The sequence below is a fragment of the Meriones unguiculatus genome, chromosome 6, assembly GCF_030254825.1.
Source record: "Meriones unguiculatus strain TT.TT164.6M chromosome 6, Bangor_MerUng_6.1, whole genome shotgun sequence".
Classification (NCBI taxonomy): domain Eukaryota; kingdom Metazoa; phylum Chordata; class Mammalia; order Rodentia; family Muridae; genus Meriones; species Meriones unguiculatus.
This window is the reverse complement of record NC_083354.1, coordinates 60,737,501-60,756,306: the sequence shown is the minus strand read 5'-3', so window position 1 is coordinate 60,756,306 and position 18,806 is coordinate 60,737,501. Positions and strand designations below refer to the sequence as shown.

At 41.9% G+C, this 18,806-nt stretch overlaps 2 protein-coding genes across 5 annotated transcripts in view; one reads left to right on the top strand and one right to left on the bottom strand.

Moving 5' to 3' along the window:
* Positions 1-3,043, bottom strand: part of LOC110541603 (uncharacterized) — a 163,275-nt gene extending 160,232 nt beyond the window's left edge. The window contains exon 1 of the mRNA XM_060385546.1: positions 2,542-3,043. The gene's annotated coding sequence lies outside the window, so the exon portion shown is untranslated. The remainder of the gene's footprint in view (positions 1-2,541) is intronic.
* Positions 3,044-3,183: 140 nt separating this feature from the next.
* Positions 3,184-18,806, top strand: part of Mthfs (methenyltetrahydrofolate synthetase) — a 28,296-nt gene continuing 12,673 nt past the window's right edge. The window contains exons 1-4 of one of the 4 annotated variants that reach the window (XM_021638703.2): positions 3,243-3,381; positions 3,701-3,764; positions 6,549-6,618; positions 7,331-7,592. In XM_021638703.2, coding sequence (XP_021494378.1) covers positions 7,385-7,592 — 208 coding nt within the window. In that variant the 5' untranslated portion in view covers positions 3,243-3,381; positions 3,701-3,764; positions 6,549-6,618; positions 7,331-7,384. Of the gene's footprint in view, positions 3,382-3,700; positions 3,765-6,548; positions 6,619-7,330; positions 7,593-18,806 lie in introns of all 4 variants that reach the window. The other 3 variants (XM_021638704.2, XM_021638705.2, XM_021638702.2) reach the window with 3 other exon arrangements.

Below are 18,806 nucleotides of genomic sequence, written 5' to 3'. Positions count from 1 at the left end.
TTTCATGTTTTAAGCTTTTGAGTCTGCCTGGAATTTCAACATCACTCAATACAAGGAACAGGTACTAGAAGCAGGGACTGATGATGAGTTAGAGACTCTTCTGTAATGGTGTGCCCATTATCTAAAAGGCTGTGTCACTAGGCTAAACCATTTGGGAGTTAAATGTTTCCTACATTTTCCCTAAGTCCATGCTTTATATATCCTCAGAGCCGCTGGCTGCTCACAGCTTCTTGTTGATGACCTCTCCTTGACCTTTACTCTCTGACCTTTCATTTGGGGTTCATGGGTAGGATAGTCAGATACACAGTGTTGGCCCCAGAAATGATATCCTAAAAGGAAGACCTCACATCTTTTTTCTCTCTGGCCTTCTTTTTTTTTTTTTTTTTTTTTCTTTAATCACTTCCCATTTTCTCCCACGGCAAGACACAAAAAGTAAAATGTACTTTCCCCAAGTCAAATCATAGTCAACAGTCAGGTTATATATGATCAGCCTGCCTTTCTAATAGTCAAGAAGGGATCACTTCTCTTTCTGCTCCTACAGCAGGAAACTGGAGTCGTTTGTGCAAAAGCAGCTAATGAATGAATATCAAGTCATTATTAAACTTGATGTATGTGTGTGTGAGAGAGAGACCACGTTCCAATTTTTAGATAAAGTTTGATGGCAATATAGAAATCCTCTAAGTTGGTCTAGGTCACTTGCATTACATTTCCCCTGAGGCTATTGGTAGATACAATAGCCCCTCTTACCAAGGCTAGGTGCATGTTTACAAGGGATCTCAGTTATTAACCGTACCTCTGAGGTGGGATTCCTAACTGAAAAAATGAATACATGAGGGCAAGTCATTAAGGACCTTAGCTTCTGCTCCTTCTGTCTCCACATCCTCAGGGCTAGGATTACATCTATGTTATCACCACATTCAGTTTGTACAGTGCTGGATGTTAAACCCCTAGGCTGTGTGCATGAAGGGCAAGCACTCTAGCAATGGCACCTGATCTTAAACAACATAGTCTTTTATTTTATCACCACCTTTAAATTGGAGAAGAGGAAAGGAGTAATAAGCAAGATAGCCAGGTAGGAAATTACTTAAAATCCTACTGAGGTGAGTCAGAAGCAGATATTACCTTTGAACTCTGCTGCCCACAGTGATCTGCTTGTTAAAAATGTTCCACAGCACCCTGATATAGTGCAACTAAATGGGGGACTGGGTGTTCAGAGACATGAGACTGTGGGTGGGGGAATTTCACAATCAAACCTTGAAACTGTTTTTAAGACACAGTCTCCCTGTGTAGCTTAGGATGATCCTGATACCACACTCCTCCGACCTCAGTCTTCTGAATACTGAGATTATAGGTGTGTGCCACCACTTTCAAGATATTTTATGTGAGGTCTCTTTAGTTTTGTTTTGAGTCGGGGTCTTGCTATGTACCTATGTAGCTTAGAATGGCCCAGGAAATTCAAGGTTTAGATGCTGGCCTGTTAGACATTTAACAACCTTCTATATGAACTCTTGATCTCTTCTTCCTTTGCTTCAGCTACCCGTCAGTGTCAAGCACAACGTCTTTTCCTAGTATCTGAAACCATTATGCTACTGGGTCTTCCTATGGTTTTGATTTCTGCTGGAAATAATAGCTCCAGATGCCTGAAAACCTTGGAGGAAAAATAGACATCAGTGATCCTGTCATGAGGCCTTACCTGTGAGAGAACATGCAGAATCCTCTGAAGGCTCACAACCTTAACGAGCTTTCTTTACACCTAAGGCTGCATGCATTTACAGGTGCAAAAATATCCTTGATGAAAACGTGATTGTGGAACTCAAGAATTTTTCTTTTTTCTAAGACTGGGGGTGAGTGAAGAGAATGCTTTTCCCCGTGCCAAACTGGACAAAGCAATCATTATTTTTGCAGCACTGACTAGAAGGCACTTTACCCCTTGCTCAACCTGTCAGACTTCCTATTTGTTGTTGAAGAGATGAGCCTACAACAGGGAGCCACATAACATAGCCGTGGATATCCAGACATGGCCTCCCTTCAGAATTCAACAGCAGCAATTTATCAATACTAAAATGTTTTTTTTTTTTTTTTTTGTGGTGCTGGTGATAAAACGTAGGACTGTATGCATACTTAGTTGTTTCTTCCTGCAAATTAATACTTGCTGTATACATTGATTTACGGTAATTATTCTCAAACATCAATGTGGATAGAAATCACCCTGGGACCATGTTAAGATAACCCTTTGGACTTCCTAGGTTTGAGGATGGCTTAGGATTCTCCGTGTCTAACAAGCTTTCCGGAGACACTGATTCATAGACCACACTCATGTTCAATATCCACTGATAAATGGATGTTGCGTTGGCACACTGACATGCATTGTTAGGTCTAGAAGCATAAAGACAAGATAACAGATGTAAGTGAATTCAGTGTTTGTTCTTATCTCCCCACCTCTGTAAAATTAACTCTCAAAAATCAACCCGCAGCTACTGAGTGGAAACATGAGGGTGAGGGTGGTATAAATCTGAATCAGTGCTCCTCACATCTACTTACTTTATTCTCGGGTCCCCTCAAACGTCCTGTCACAGAAAGGCATTATCTGTCTCTGAACAGCAGGTTCCAACAGCTGCTACTGTGGTTAAACTATTTTGATAATAATAAACAGGATAATGGAGTCCTGAATTCTCCAGAGAGGGCACATCAATCTCCAGAAAGGGGCTGCCATTTGTTGTAACAGCGGGCCCCCAAATCTATCCGTAATGAACCAACTGACTGAAAAAAAAGGAGAGGAAGGCACTTTGCGGTAAAGTAGAATGCTTATCCTTTGCCCGTTTGTTTCAAGTGTCCACGGCATGATGCATGCGGGTTTTTTTTGTTTTGTTTTTTTAAATCTGGCTTGCTTTGCCCTTCTGATGCCTCTTCAGCTCTGTACTCCACAACGCGAAGGTAACTAGACGAGCATTGAGTCCGGGACTATAGTTTCCAGCCTTTGTTAGACCCTCTTCAGAAGCATGGCTACCTCTGTGGGCTGTGAGGGAGGTTAACTGTACTGAGCTACGTGCAGAAATCCACAGCTATCAAGCACGCTTGTCATTCTCATTCGCTGCCACAAGACAGTGGCCGGCTCGGGAGCCTAACTGCCGCGTGCACCTGGCGGGTCACGAGAGGCAGCGGGCGTGGTCAACGACCCGAAGCCCCACCCAGCGGCGAGCTCGAACCTCCCTCTCGCCGGCGGCCGAGGGTGAAGAGCGTGGCCCGAGCGGTGCTTGTCCGGAGATGGCGGCGGTCGCTGTAAGCAGCGCCAAGCGGAGCCTGCGGGCGGAGCTGAAGCAGCGTTTGCGGGCCTTGAGCGCGGAGGAACGGCTGCGTCAGTCTCACCTCCTCACTCAGAAGGTGCGACAGGGCTTCGGGGAGTTAAACGCTGGGGAGCGCGGGCTCGCACGTCTGCGCAGGCGCACCTCTCGCGGTCGCGCGCGCGTCCTCTGGGGCGCGTGCGCGTAGCTCCAGTCCTCCCTCTTAGGTCACGGGCGGGCTCTGTGGACAGAGCTTCTGGGGGAGGTTGGTTATTTTGTTACTGCGAGGAAAAGCATTGCAGCGAGCTTTAGTTTGTAGAGACTGTGGAATCACGCCCACAGTTTCCGGTTTAAGTTTAATTCATTCACACGGGCTTAACTCGTAGTAATAAACTATTTTACTGTGCATTGGGTTATAGAGATGAAGACCATAGAGAGATGTTGCCCCTTAACGGATCAAGGAAGATCTAGCAGAGGAAGCAGGTGACTGAAAAATTTTAAGGCCAGTGAGAAAAATGTGCTATATATTTTATTTGTCCATACACTGAATTTGGGTATGTTTTTCTAGGAGTCTTAAAATCCCTCTACTTTTTTTTTTTTTTTTTTTGGCAAAATTTTTCACGTTGTGAGTTCTGCATCCGCACAGCCACTCCTTGGGCTGCTGCTTCCTGAGTTCAGGTGGTTTCTGGGACTAGTTGCCTTCTTTTGCCTTCTTCCTTACGTACTTTTCCTTCTCAACTTTAATAGAGTATATCCTCAAAGGAATTATTTTAAAGAAAATACTTACGTGATTGGCAACCTGTATTTATTTATTTATTTATTTATTTATTTATTTATTATGAGTGTTTTGCCTGCACTGGCGCCTTTGGAGGTCAGAAGTGGGTGCCATATCCTTTGGTACTAGAGTTAAGGATGGCTGTCAGCCCCCATGTGGGAGCTAGAAATTGAACCCAGGTTGTTTGCAAGAGCAATGAGTGCTCTTAAACTGCTGAGCCATCTCTAGACCCGACTTTTAAATATATTACATGTTAAAATCTTTTCAACTCCTGTTTGACTGACCGATTTCTGTTTTTCTCATTCTGTTCAGTACCTCTGGCTTCCAATCCAGAGACTAATGTTTTTAATTCATGCATTATATCTTGTGTCTTAGTTACTTGTTTTATTGCCATGAACAGACAACATAACCAATAGTCTATGGTCATCATGGTAGGAAGCATGGAGGCAGGCAGTCATGGTACTGGAGAAGTAGGTGAATGCTTATATCTTATCCACAAGATGGAGGTCGGGGGGAGAGAGAGACAGACAGACAGACAGACAGACTTGGGCCTGCCATGGGCTGTGGGCTTTTGAAACCTTAAAGTCCACTGTGGGGTCCCTGACCACAAAGGCTGTCATCAGCCTGAAGCAAGAAGGAAGTCTGCTTCAGCATGACTCAGTAGGTGGTGATGGTTTAAACTTTTAGAGTCTGATGCCGGGCAGTTTTTTTTTAGGAATATTTAAGCACAGCACATTTGGGGAAAAAGTTCCCTGGTGATAATTAACTCAGTCCAGTGTGAACAAGGCTTACCACAGGATTACATTGAAACTCTTTTCAAGGTACAGGTGTCATCTCCCATACAGATGTATTCTATAGATTGACTACATGTGAAATGTTAAGGGTCTTGGAGAGGATCTGATGTGATCTGGGACATACAGATGGTGCAAAGCTCAACAGCTTTGCACCAACATGTGACGGCTCCCAGAAAGGTGGATTCTGTTGACTGAGAAACAGTGCTCAAGATAAAGATCTAGGGAAGAGGACTGAGATAAAAATTAATCTGGGATAGCCAGATTAATGTGACCTGGCCATTCCAAAAGTTCAGAGGTCGCCAAGCTATTAACTAAATCCATTCCCAGCCTTCTGAATGGAAAACAGGTTTTATAGGTCTCCCTTTGAAGAAAGAGACAAGCCTGTGTGTTTAACATGCCTGGTTTCCCTAGTGTTTAGAGCACAAGGGCTTCATGCCTTCTACAGCTTACCCCCAGTGACACACTTTCTACAACAAGGTACACCTCCTAATCCTAAATTGTCCACTAACTGGGAACAAAACATTCAAGCACATGAGCCTATGGTTCCATTCTCATTCAAACCACCATATTTCAATTACTAGTTTCCTTTTGTATCTTTCAGGAATATTTTAATTAGATAATAAAAAGTCTAGATTGATTTTCTATGTCTCCTAACATTTTTTTTTTTTTTCATAATTTGTCTTTCCCCTCCCCACAACTTACTCTTAGGCTGTTTTCATTTTGCTGACTGCAGTTTCAATTTCCAATAATTATTTCTTTTGTCTCTTTCTGATTCCTTTCCCCAGCAGTGGATTAATGTTTTATAGATTCAGTTATTGTTTTCAGTTTGTCTGAGAAAACTAATCAGAATTCAAAAAATTGTCCCCATCCTTTGAATTACCTTTTTTGCCCTAAATCATTTTTCCCTTCCATTTTTTATTTAATTTTTTTTTTTATTTTGTGGTTTGGCTTTTCAAAATGGTTGAAAAACATTTATTGGCCAAGCATATTCAAGTCTTTTGGGAGTATTGGTCCTCAACTGAGGACCTTGTACGAGATAGTAAAGGTTCTACCATTGAAGAAAACCATTGACCTTTGTCTATACATATTTATGAATACACATACATTAGCTACAATATTTCCTGTTTTGTAGACACTGTTTGGAATTCTGAGGGAAGAATGGATTCTGCCTCCCTCCTGTGCCCATGTTTTAGTGCTTCTTTGTCTATAAGTACTGTCTTATACTCCTTGTACCTTACAGAAATAGTCAGATTTCTACTTTATTCATCACTACAATGGATTTTCTTTCATCCCCTCTTCCTAACAGATAAGTACATAAATGGGCTTGAAGGAAGGAAGGCAAATGCACATGTGTAAAATTCTCAGGCTGAAATTTTAGCCCTGTGCCTTACTGCTTATTCAGCTCTTGGTTTTCTACACTCTGTTTTAAAGAGGTTAAGAAAAGCACTTTCTCATGCAGAAGTGGTGTCAGAAGCCCCTGGCCTGCTCCAAATCTGGGTTTCACCTTTCCATTTGGTGCTCTTATGCCAAGCCTCCTAACAGCTTTAACAGGCTGACCTCCTACCTTAGCCTGGGTGTGAAATGCTTTGCTTAACCTCTTTCTTCCCTTTGTATTAAATGTAACTTGGCTTTCTTTATCTTTATCTTTCTGTCAGTCATATTTGTAAGCTGCTTTTGCATTTATCCTTCTCTTCTTAGCTTGGAGGACAGGGGAGAGCAGAAAAGGAATGGACAAAAAAGGGAGTAAAGGGCCAACTTCTGAGTCTGGGTAAGTTTCTAGGAGTTAATGAGCAAAATTTAGCTCCCCCTGCTGATGAGCGGTTCTGCTAAATGTGGATCCTTGCACGAAAAGTGCCTTGCCCCCATTTTAATGAACACTGTGAGCACTCAGTTGAATGGAATAGTATTGGTAGAGCTAAGAGGCTGTTCTCTGTGGGAGCTTGTGGACTGATTCTGAATCCTTCTTTTAGGACACATAAGCAGTGATTGACTCACAATTCACCTTATATATACTGAAGTGTTGAGTGTCACTCTAAATGGAGTAAAATTCCTGCAAAGGTCAGGAAAGCTAGGTCTTGGCTGACCTTACATGGGTAAAATTGATGAGAGGACTGCCCCATGATCCAAGGACTGGAAAATTTATGAGATCCAAATTTCAAAGGGAAAATAACACCAATATCCTTGAGTTAGCCTCTGATGTGTACTGGAAACTGGACTCACATCTGGGATTCTGAAGATAGATGGCTTTTACATTCCATGTTTTTTTTACAAACAAGAATAGGTATACCAGAGAGATAGAAGGATCAGGTATGCAAATATTGAGTCTTGAAATAAAAGCCAAGTATCAGGTTTTTGCATTAACTCACTGCATCACTTTACTTGGAAAAGGCTGCAACAAAAGGGAGAAATTGGTAAGAGGAGTTACTACTTTATGAAAAATACAGTCTTAAAAATTATAATTGCTGCAATTTCCCACTTAGGTGATTGCCCACAGTCAGTATCAAAATTCCAAAAGAATTTCCATCTTTCTGAGTATGCAAGATGAAATTGAGACAGAAGAGATCATCAAGGACATTTTCAAACAAGGCAAAATCTGCTTCATCCCTCGGTACCATTTCCAGAGCAATCACATGGACATGGTGAGATTAAAATCACCTGAAGAAATCTCTTTACTTCCCAAGACATCCTGGAATATTCACCAGCCTGCTGAGGAAGATGTTCGGGAGGAGGCCTTATCCACGGGTAAGGCATCATTTCTCGCATCAAAACACTTAACTAGGTGCATCCTGTTTCACCTGATCGTGGAAGCTAAGCATGGTCAGGGCCTGGCTAGTTTGGGAGAATTGATGTCTTTACATGGTTTGATAATTTCTTTTCTTAAAAAAAAAAAAAAAAAAAAAAATCTTTTTTTTTTTCTTCCCCTTTGTGTGTGTTTGTTGAGGCGGGGTCTCACCATGTAGCTGAGGCTGGCTTCAGACTCTCAAACACCTGCCTCCCCAGTGCTGAACTCATGGGCATATGCTGCCTCTCCGGTTTCTACCAGATACTTTCATCAATTTTGTATCAGCTCTGTTGTATGTCTAGGAAGATAGGGCCCCATGTCCAAATGGACTCATCCTGTAACTGGGGAGACAGAAATTTCATACAAATAAAAGCATCTCAACTTATACTATACATCAAGTATAAGTGTCAAATAAGATACTGAATATTGAAAACATGCAAGTCCATGGGTTGGCCTTGAAACTGTGCATCCGCAGTACTGGCTTATTCATCTTCATCCTCTACTCTTTTTCCATGCCATGTTTGCAGCAGCGGTGGCTTTTGCTCCCATTAAACTTGCAACCCAAGTTGCAGTAGAAAAGCATATGATATTCTAGCTTCTTTCAGTTGTGGTATCAGGCAGAGGCCCCTGCAGTTGTTTGTAGAAATGTCTGAGCAAGCAGGCTCGCTGTTTGTTATCTCTTAACATCACACTCTCAGTGTGCACTTTTACTTGCATCAGCAGTTTGGAATGCAGCAAGTTCAGCGCTAAAGCACAAATCAAGCTTCACAGTGTTTGAGGCGAGCTGATTGGAGCTTCAACTGTCGGCTGCAGCCCTTGCTGTCTACCCATCTTCCTAGTTTGCTTATGTTATCTCGGTTTAGAAAAGGACAAACCTGTGTATTCTCAGCTGCAGTTACACGTTCTTAAGCAAAAACTTCACATGAGGCATTCTTGGTTTAGCTTTACAACATAATAAGCCAGCTGGTAAGTGAAATAGGGGAGCTGTCTCTTCACTGAATTTATCCTTAAAGTGAGAGCCGATTAGACAGTTTGATTAGACAGAGTCCCATTGAGAATTTATAATCTGATTCAACCTTAATCAACTTGACTTAAGCACATGGGATAATATTGGTACAGAAACTGAAGACTACCCAGAAGAGCTAGCTCTAAAGGTCCCTGGATGAGTGTCCTTCAGAGTCTGTCTTTGTTTTGACTCTCTTTGTCTGTGTAGGCTTTGTGTTCAGTGTGGCCCGTGGCAGCTTGGACTTAGACATCACCTTTATAGCTAGAAATCCCAGCAGAAAAGAGCAAGTCTGGTTCTCTAACAGTCTAAGTAAAATGCTGGTCCTAACTCTTATTTCCCCAAGGGGTCATCCCCAAATTAATCACTATGGCCAGACACAGAATTGGTTTACTGTCTCAGGCAGGGGTTGTACATGACCATTCCTGACTGGTTTCTCTGACTAGGGAGAAGGACCTATACCTACCTCTTCAGTCCTCCTCAACCACTAAGCTGGATTGTGGGGGTAAAGTGAGAGTGACATGTTCTAGAACAAAAGAGAACGGATGTGACCCTGTCCAAAGTCAAGCTCCTCTATCCCATTAAACATTTTTGCAGTCCTATACAACAGGCTCTTGCATATAACTTTTAGTGATCGTTTTAACTGTCTGATTTTTTTTTTTTTTTTAGAGACTTCTTAAGAATTCGTATCTGTGTGAGAATACCCAAGACACAAATAGGTGACTGCAATGATTTTATAGTGCTCCACTGTAAGATATTATAGTACTTACAGGGGCACTGTCAAGGGCAAGGTCTGTGAATATACCCCTTTAGGTGTATCCAGGTCAGTACTTTCAGGAGGCTAGGATTTGTTCATTGAGAGTAACTCACACTCAGTTGTCTTATTTGCTTCTTTACTGGGACTACGCGATTCCTGCAAAATTTTAGTGAATACAATAGGCCTGGGTTTCATCAAGGTCTTTGACAAAGTCTTTATATTGTTTAATGAACACTTTATTATAGAAAACTTACAAATAAAAAAAAAATACCACAGTCATGATATCCTTGAGAATAAACCAAAGACATTTGAATTGTGTCAAAAAAAAGAAAAAATTTTATCTTGTTTGATTGTTTGTTTTAGAGATGGGAGCTTACTATGTAGCCCAGGCTGGTCTTGAATTCACACTCCACATGCCTCAGCCCCCAAGGATTATAGACCTACATAGCCCTCTGGTTATGAATTACAGTGTAAATATATAATATGCAGGTTATCTGATATGAAACCCATGTGATCGGGTCATTCAGCCCCCAGTGGAGTGGCAACCCATACGATGAGAAGCACTGAATGTGTATGAGATACATGATGGGGGCCTGGTTCCCACAGTAGTGGAGTTAACTAGCTTGTTGTTCTCATAGAGGCGGGTTTTCTGCTAGCATGTCACAGGTCCTCTTTTTGAGCGGTCCCGTTTAGCTTTGTATTACACATCAAGATGCTCCACCATTCCCTATTTTCACGTTTGTAAGTTTATTTTTTTTTTTTGCTTTTTTGATTATATGTTTGCAGCTAGTGTGTGCCATAAAATTATCCTTGTCTCTCTTTTGTAACCATCCAATTATCGAATGTTACTGGATTTTTCTTGGCAGTGAAGTTGTGTGCAGTGCACATGGGTGGTATGTGTATTGTATGCACAGGTGTGTGTGTACCCATGTGTAGGAGTAGAAGCCAAAGAATGGTACTGGGCGTCCTGCTCTGTCACTCTACCTGATTGCTTTGCCACAGACTCCATCACTGAGCCTGGAGTTAGACTGCACCCACTAAGCACCAGCACATCCTCCTATTTCTTCTACTTCATAATGCTGGGTTATAGACACAACCATACCTGGCTTTTTACATGGGATTTAAAATCAGGTCTTTGTGCTTATGCAGCAAGCATTCCTAGCACTCAGACATTTCTCCAGCCTCACTTTGTAAAATTTTTTTATGACCTGCAACTAATCCCAGCAATCTCTTATCTGCAGTTTTTGACTCTTTAGGTCTATTCTCCTAGAACAATTTATTTTTTTATTTTTTTCTTTCCATTTTTAATTTTAATTGGAATTAATTACATTTTATTCACTTTATATCCCCCCGTGGCCCTCTCCCTCCTCCCCTCCCAATCCCACCCTTTCTCCCCCTTCTCCACACATGCCCCTCCCCCAGTCCACTGATAGGGGAGGTCCTCCTCTCCTTCCTTCTGATCCTAGTCTATCAGGTCTCATCAGGAGTAGCTGCACCATCTTCCTCTGTGGCCTGGTAAGGCTGCTCCCCTCTCAAAGTGAGGTGATCAAAAAGCAGGCCAATCAGTTCATGTCAGAGACAGTCCCTGTTCCCATTACTATGGAACCCACTTGGACACTGAACTGCGATGGGAAACATCTGTGCAGGGGTTCTAGTTTATCTCCATCAATGGTCTTTGGTTGGAGTATCAGTCTCAGAAAAGACCACTGTTCACAGATATTTTTGGTTCTGTTGCTCTCCTTGTGGAGCTCCTGTCCTCTGCAGGTCTTATTATTCCCTACTTCTTTCATAAAATTCCCTGCACTCTGCCCAAAGGTTAGCCATAAGTTTCAGCATCTGCTTTGATACTTTGCAGGGCAGAGCCTTTCAGAGGCCCTGTGTGGCAGGCTCCTGTACTATTCCGTTTCCCCCCTTTTTCTGATGTTCATCCTCTTTGCCTTGGTATATGGAGTTTGAGCATTTAGCCATAGTCCTCCTTCTTGATTAGTTTCTTTAGGTATACAGATTTTAGTAGGTGTATCCTATATTATATGTCTAATATCCACTTATGAGTGAGTATATACCCTGTGTGCCTTTTTGCTTCTGGGATACCCCTCTCAGGATGATCTTTTCCAGTTACCACCATTTCCCTGCAAATATCATGATTTCCTTGTTTTTTATTGCTGAGTAATAGTCCATTGTGTAGATGTACCACAATTTCTGTATCCATTCCTCAGTTGAGGGGCATCTGGGTTGTTTCCAGGTTCTGGCTATTACAAATAAAGCTGCTACAAACATGGTTGAGCAAATGTCCTTATTGTGTACTTGAGGCTCTTTTGGATATATGCCTAGGAGTGGTATAGCTGGATCTTGAGAAGTGCCAGATTGATTTCCAAAGTGGTTGTACAAGTTTACATTCCCACCAGCAGTGGAGGAGGGTTCCCCTTTCTCCACAACCTCTCCAGCATATGTTATCACTTGAGTTTTTGATCTTAGCCACTCTGATGGATGTAAGGTGAAATCTCAGGGTCGTTTTGATTTGTGTTTCTCTGATGACTAAGGATGTTGAGCATTTCTGTTTTCGGCCATTTGATATTCCTCTGTTCAGAATTCTCTGTTTAGCACTGTACCCCATTTTTTAATTGGATTATTTGATATGTTGCTGTTTAACTTCTTGAGTTCTTTATATATACTGGATATTAGCCCTCTGTCAGATATAGGGTTGGTGAAGATCCTTTCCCAATCTGTAGGCAGTTGTTTTGTTCTGATGACAGTGTCCTTTGCTTTACAAAAGCTTTTCAATTTCATGAGGTCCCGTTTATTGATTATTGCTCTTAGAGCCTGTGCTGTTGGTCCTAGAACAAATTTTAAGCTGGTTCCTGATCATATTAATTTCCCTCAAATGCCTTTTTATGCAGCTTGCCCATCTGTTAGGTCTTTTCCTGCATGTTATTATGATCTCTTGTCTTTGGCTGACAGTACTTCCTGCTGATCTGTTGTGGCCAAAAGCAGGGACTTTGGATACCTCCAAAGTCCAGGCCCTGTTAGAGCCAGTCTTTACCCCTGCCCCCTGCTCCTCCCCTGTGTGGCTCCTCTTCTTCTCCCACAGAGCTTTGCTGAAGGACAGAATTTCTTTCTTTCTGTTTTTTAATATCATTTTTATTTATTATAATTTATTCACTTTGTATCCCAGCTGTAGCTCCCGCCCTCATCCCTTCCCAATCCCACAGTCCTTTCCTCCCTCCCTCAGTCCCTCCCTCATCTCTTCCATGCCCCTTTCCTAGGCAACTGATAGTGGAGGACCTCCTACCCTTCCATCTGACCCTAGCCTATCAGGTCTGATCAGTACTGGCTGCATTGTCTTCCTCTGTGGCCTGGTAAGGCTGCCCCCACCCCCACTTTGTTGATCAAAGAGCCAGCCACTGAGTTCATGTCAGGGATAGCCCCTGTTTCCCTTATTAGGGAGCCCAATTGTAGACTGAGCTGCCACAGGCTACATCTGGGCAGGGGTTCTAGCTTATCTCCATGAATGGTCCTTGGTTGGAGTATCAGAAAAGACCCCTGGGCCCAGATTGTTTTGGTTCTCTTGTTTTCCTAGTGGAGCTCCAGACCCTTCCAGGTCTTTCTATCTCCCCCTTCTTTCATAAGATTCCCTGCACTCTGCCCAAAGTTTGGCTATGATTCTCAGCATCCACTTTAATACCCTGCTGGGTAATCTTTCAGTGGCCCTCTGTGTTAGGCTCCTGTCTTGTTGAAGGACAGTATTTTTAACAGTTGACAATGAGAGATTCAGGCCATCCTTCCCCAGTTCCTTCATTAAAGAGACAAGCAATAATGAAAAGCAGGAGAAAAAAAAATTCCTCCTCTGAATGGCACAAGGCTTTAGCCTTTCTCTCCTTGCAACATGATATTTCTAGGGAAGTTCCAATTCCCTGGGATTGAGCGTTTCAGTAGTCTGACAGCCACAGGGATGACCACAACTGTCTCTCTTTAGAGTATCTTCATTCCTGCCAGATGGTTACAGCTTGTTTGTGATCCACCATGGTTCTTTCTTTGTCCTAGGGCACACTGATGTAGTTGCTAGACCCCATATCAGATGAAGATAATACACCTGTCATATCTCCTCTTTTGTAGGGCAGACACATGTGCTAATTGTTAGACTGAAAGCCTGGGATGGCCTCTAGGCCTGGGGCTAGGCCAGACTGTCACAGCTACAGCATTCTCAGCCAGCTTGTGGGAACTGAGGGCCTCTGCCGCTCAGATGACTGTCATATGTCAGAAGTTTTAGTTTTGGTATAGTTTTGACTAGGCAGAGGTGTAGGCTGCTAAAGTCCCACTTGTTTTTTTGTTTCAGTGTGGTTCGTCACAGCTCTTCTCTTACAGGAAGTGTGTTTGCAAACCTTTAACCACATCTCCTTTATGCAACAGAAATGTCACTCATTGATTTTATTTAAACGTTTGAAATTGATTGTCTTAGCTAAAAGTAAATCAAATCAGTTGTCGTTTTCACATGTGCTTTTGCACACTTATCTGTTGTGATGGCTTCCTTCGCTGGACCATAGAGAAAATTTCCTTTAGGTTTAGGCATTCCAGAGAGCAGAACAAGTCCTTACTGTCCTTGTACAGTCTCCCCGTATCACAGTGAGTTAACTGTACCCCAGAAAGGTTAAGTAACTTTGTAGAGGACACACAAGTAGTTAACAAGAGTGGCAGGGCATTCAATTATCTAGTTTCCACTCTAGTGCCCCCCCCCCCTTTTGCAGTGAGGTCTCATGTAGCACAGGCTGGCCTTGCGCTCACTATGTAGCTGAGGATGACTTTGAATTTGTGCTCCTCCTGCCTCTACCATGCAGATACTTGGATTACAGGCATCTGCTATCATGCCCAGTCTGTGCAGTGCTAGAGATGGAACTGGGGCATCTTGCGTACTAGGCAAGCACTTTACTAAGAGTTATACCCCAGCCCACCCCCAGCCCCACTCAGTGCCTCTTGAACCACTATTTTTCCAAGATATTGTTCATTGAGGTTGCAGTTTCCTTGTCTCTGATGCTGTTCCATTAGAACCATTATTCATGGGACAGGTACCCCTGGTGATTATATTTCATGGGTCAATGGGACAGTGCCATACCTCCCACCCCAAGGAACAACTTGTCCAGAGTCCCATGTATCTTAAGTCCATACTGCTCACAAATTAAGCTCTTTCTGTAGTTGTTTTGTTCTCAACTAAGCACAGGGAAGCCAGCTTTGGCTTTTAATTTGAGTGGTAAGTGCACTCATGATAGGTTTCCCTGGATCTGTTCCAGAACATTCTATTTTATCTTCTGTAGCAGTGACTATAGAATCCATACCATTTTCCCAAGTGGTAATTTACTTCTGGTTAACTCCCAGTGCATCGAGATTAAAAGATCCTTCCTTTAGAGACTGTGGCCAGTCCTGCCAAGATGAGTTACCCTCTTGAATGTATTCAGGCACAGTGGTTTATTGAATGTGCTATTGAATGCTTGTTTTCGTTGTTAACACTCGTGACTTGTTGTTAAAGAACCAAGCCAGGTGATTTAGAAATCTCTCTGTAGAATCTGAAGCTGTTAGAGTGTTTTCCCTATTTCTTTCTTATTATCTGTGACTGAGACACTAAAATACCTATTAGGTTTAGGTTACTGTATACATCCAATTCATAGAAGCCCCAGAATTTTAAGAAGGGTGAATTAGAAGCAAATCAATTAATAAATTAGTTATAATATATTATAGTATTTTTCAAGGAAATTGACTTAGAAATTTTTCTTTATTGGAAAATCAACGGAAAAGGTGATTTTTAAGTAGACCTTGTCAGTAAATGAAAGTCTCCCTTCACCTCTGATGCCCTCAACAAACACTGAATTCTTTCCTGATAGCCTACTCACTATCTATCTTGTTTTAAATATTCCTGCGAATGTGACCTTACCTCAACCACTTAACATTACTCTGCCATATGAAAGTTGTTTTCATCACAACAAGTAAGTCCAGATTCTATTGCAAGGAAGAAGAAAAGAGGTGTTTAATATATTTGTCCCCTTCTGTTTTGGGAAGGATCTCTGCCTTTGTTCATCTGCTTTCCCTTAACTGGATGTCATTTTCTCTCCCTGACTGCTGGAGCCTTTTATCTTTCTTCTGGGGAAGCAGGAAATAGAGTCTACTCTAGTCTTAAGCTTGCCATATTGCCCAGGCTGGCCTTGTGCTACATCGCCTCCCATGGTGCTGGGACTGCAGCTGTGAACCATCCGGCCAGCTTCTGCTGGAATCCTCACCTTCATTATGGCTTAGATACTGTGCTTCCTCCTTCAGAAAACTCCTTAGTTAAATTGAAAGCTTCCTTTGCCTTTCACCTAGTATCAGAACACTTTGCTATGCTTTGTGTTACATCTCATGTATGTTAAAGACTTTTTTCTTTAACACTTACAGAGATTAGTAACCAATCACTTTTGTGCCTCATGGTTCATGTTGGACAGGTGGTGGTGTGGACACACACATATGTTTTCAAAATGAGGTATGCAAACTAGATTTTCAAGGCGGTTTCTTAGATGAACTGCACACTTCTCTGAAAGTCCAGCAGATGTCAGTGTTCCACAGATGCATTAGTCTAAAGCAGTGCCTTTGTCCAAGGTCCCTACGTTTATATGGCCCTTAGTCATTTAATAGCGCAGTGGGGATGATTGAAGTGGGGGGACAACTGGAGCCCATCTAAGCACATTTTTTTTTTTAACCTATTAGTAAGAGAATGGGCCTCTGTGGGAAACGATTCATCAAAGTCACACAGAGAGCAGTCAAGTTCTCTAAGCTAAGTGTTTTTGTTTCTAAGACTTCATTTCCAGTAGTTAAAAGTAGTTACTGATTAAAAGTAGTTACTGAAATCATGGAGAACGAAAATGTATAATCCAGAGTAGACGCCTTACTTTGGAGGGAAAAAGTGGCAAATGTTTTCCCATTTGTTTGAGCATACAGTCAGCAGTTTAGTCGTGATGAATAAGATGCTAGCTTCTTCAACTGTATAATTAGGTGGAACTTTCTGAAAACAGCTGGTTGAATATGAAGTCACTACTGGGTGTGAAAATGACTCTTGAAAACCATTCTGTGTTTCATCTGACTTGTGTGACACCCACATCAGTACCTATCTAATACCAGTAGAAAATTTCCCATATTCTCTCTGCACATAGCCTTATCCATTGCACTGGAGCAACATAATACAAACTATTTAGTTCTACCTATGTTGAAAAATACCATCAAATAATCTATTATCTCTTTAAATAAATGCATGGAGTAATAAACAAACTATGTTCTTTTTCTTCTATATTATGGCCAGAGACAAACCAGGAAAAATAACAGTTACACTTAGACAAAGTCATAGAGAGGATAATATCTATTTTAAGAAAATACCTTATCTTTTACTAGCCCACTCCATCTTTTCAAAACATGTAAAGAAATGTAAGACATAATTGCTAGGCTCTGGAAGGTTCTCTCTCTCTCGTTATGTGATGAGCCCCTGCTGATACCCAAATTCCCTGCAGGGGAACTCCTTTAAGCTTCTGCTTCTAAAGTCTTAAAAGACCTTTAAAGGAGTCAGTTGTTTGGTTGGATACATGGAGCTACAAGTTACTGGGATCTGTTTACAAACTGGTAATCAGCCAGTGAGTTCCGTCTCTCAAGCCTGTCCAGGGAATGCAGGAATGCTGTGTAGTTTAACAGTACATTTTCATAAAGAATGAGTTTGCTTATGTGAGACTATGTTAATGTAGTGTTTTTATATGCCAGGAAAGATTTTAGTTTTTCTGTAGTCCTAAAGATGCTTCACACTGCCTTCTCCACCTTGTAGTGGAGTTTATTTTCCTTGGAGATTCTGTTTGGCCTCCCTTACCCAGTGATGTTCCCTGGTTTTTCTGGTAGGATGCCTAGGGTTTCACTGGTTCTGCCTGTGAAATTTAATGGGGTTCTTTCCTAGCCACTGGAGGCACTTTCAGCATGGTCCATATGTATGCCCCTAACCTGCCTTGTTTTCCAGAGTCAGCCGTCACTGTCCCCAATCACATGACAGCCTCTCCAAATCTATGCTTTTTCTTATTTTGATGTCACAGGCCGTTGCTTCCCCTCTTCCAGGTCATCGAAAGTTCTATCCTTCCAGCACCCACGTCTTATGTCACTTTCCCGGACTTAACCCCTTTGCCAGTGGGGTAGAGTTGTCTCCTTTCTGTTTATTGCCTTGGCACTTACATAACTCTATCCCTAGTACAGTTTAGGTGTTTCCTTACACTCAACTTCTTGGGTGTGTTTTCAGTTGTTAGTTCTTGTTGGTACATACCTGTCCCATGTTCTTTGTAGTCCCCTGGGTGGGGTTAACATTATATTTACCAAGTTATTGAAAATAACTATTTATTGGCTTGATTGCATTGAATTTCTGATAAAACATAAAGCTTTGGGGAAAAAAAAAAGAAACTTTTTTTCTGCTTACCATTTCTTGTCAAGCTGGTTTTAGCATGCATTAAGAGTTCAAGATGAAGCTTTTTATCCAGCAGAAAAAGGTGTGTTGAAGCAGATAACCAGGCTAGCTGGAGAAAAAGCACTGGAATTCATGGGAAAGGATGTTATATAGAGCAAGGTGATACTGTGTCAAAGCACTGACTTACTTCATCTTAGGTTTACAGCAGTGGATTTTGTTCTGGTGGCACACGGCTCATGACAGGTGAGCTCTGAGACCTCCTTTACATGTAAGAGGAAAGCAAGCAGAAGAAATATAATGTGAGTTTAGTTACATTTGCTGAACCCCAGAGATATTTGCTGAATGACAGAGACTGCCAGGCTTTCAAGTATCTGCTAAACATTTGGGTAAAACAAGTGATAGAAGCCTCAAGAGTTTAGCAAACTCTTGAGGCTGAGGAAATGGGCAGCACTGTAACTTTAGTAGGTTCATTTGTAGATGATAAGGTCATCATATACAAAGTAAGATAAACAGCAAGCTCCAAAGGCACCATTAATTACCCTACACCTCAGGAAGACACTCTTCATTACTCTAGAGCAGTGTTTCTCAACCTTCCTAATGCAGTGACTCTTTAATATAGTACCTTATGCTGTGATTACCCCAACCATAAAATTACATTGCTCCTATTTCCTGACTGTAATTTTGCTATTGTTATGAATTATAATCCAACTCTCTGTGTTTTCCGTGACCCCTGTAAAAAGATCTTCTAACCTGTGGGTCACAACCCACAGGATGAGAAGCACCGCTCTAAAGTAAGCCACATTTTAATCAATTCATTAATGATACTGGTGGCTTCGCACATGCCAGGGAACCACACTCCCAGCCAGACCCTGAGCCCTTCTCCTCTTTCTTCTGCCACCTCTCCTATCATAGTTGTTTCTCTTTATTATTGTAAAGAAGGATGTAGTATAAAATCCACTGAAATACCA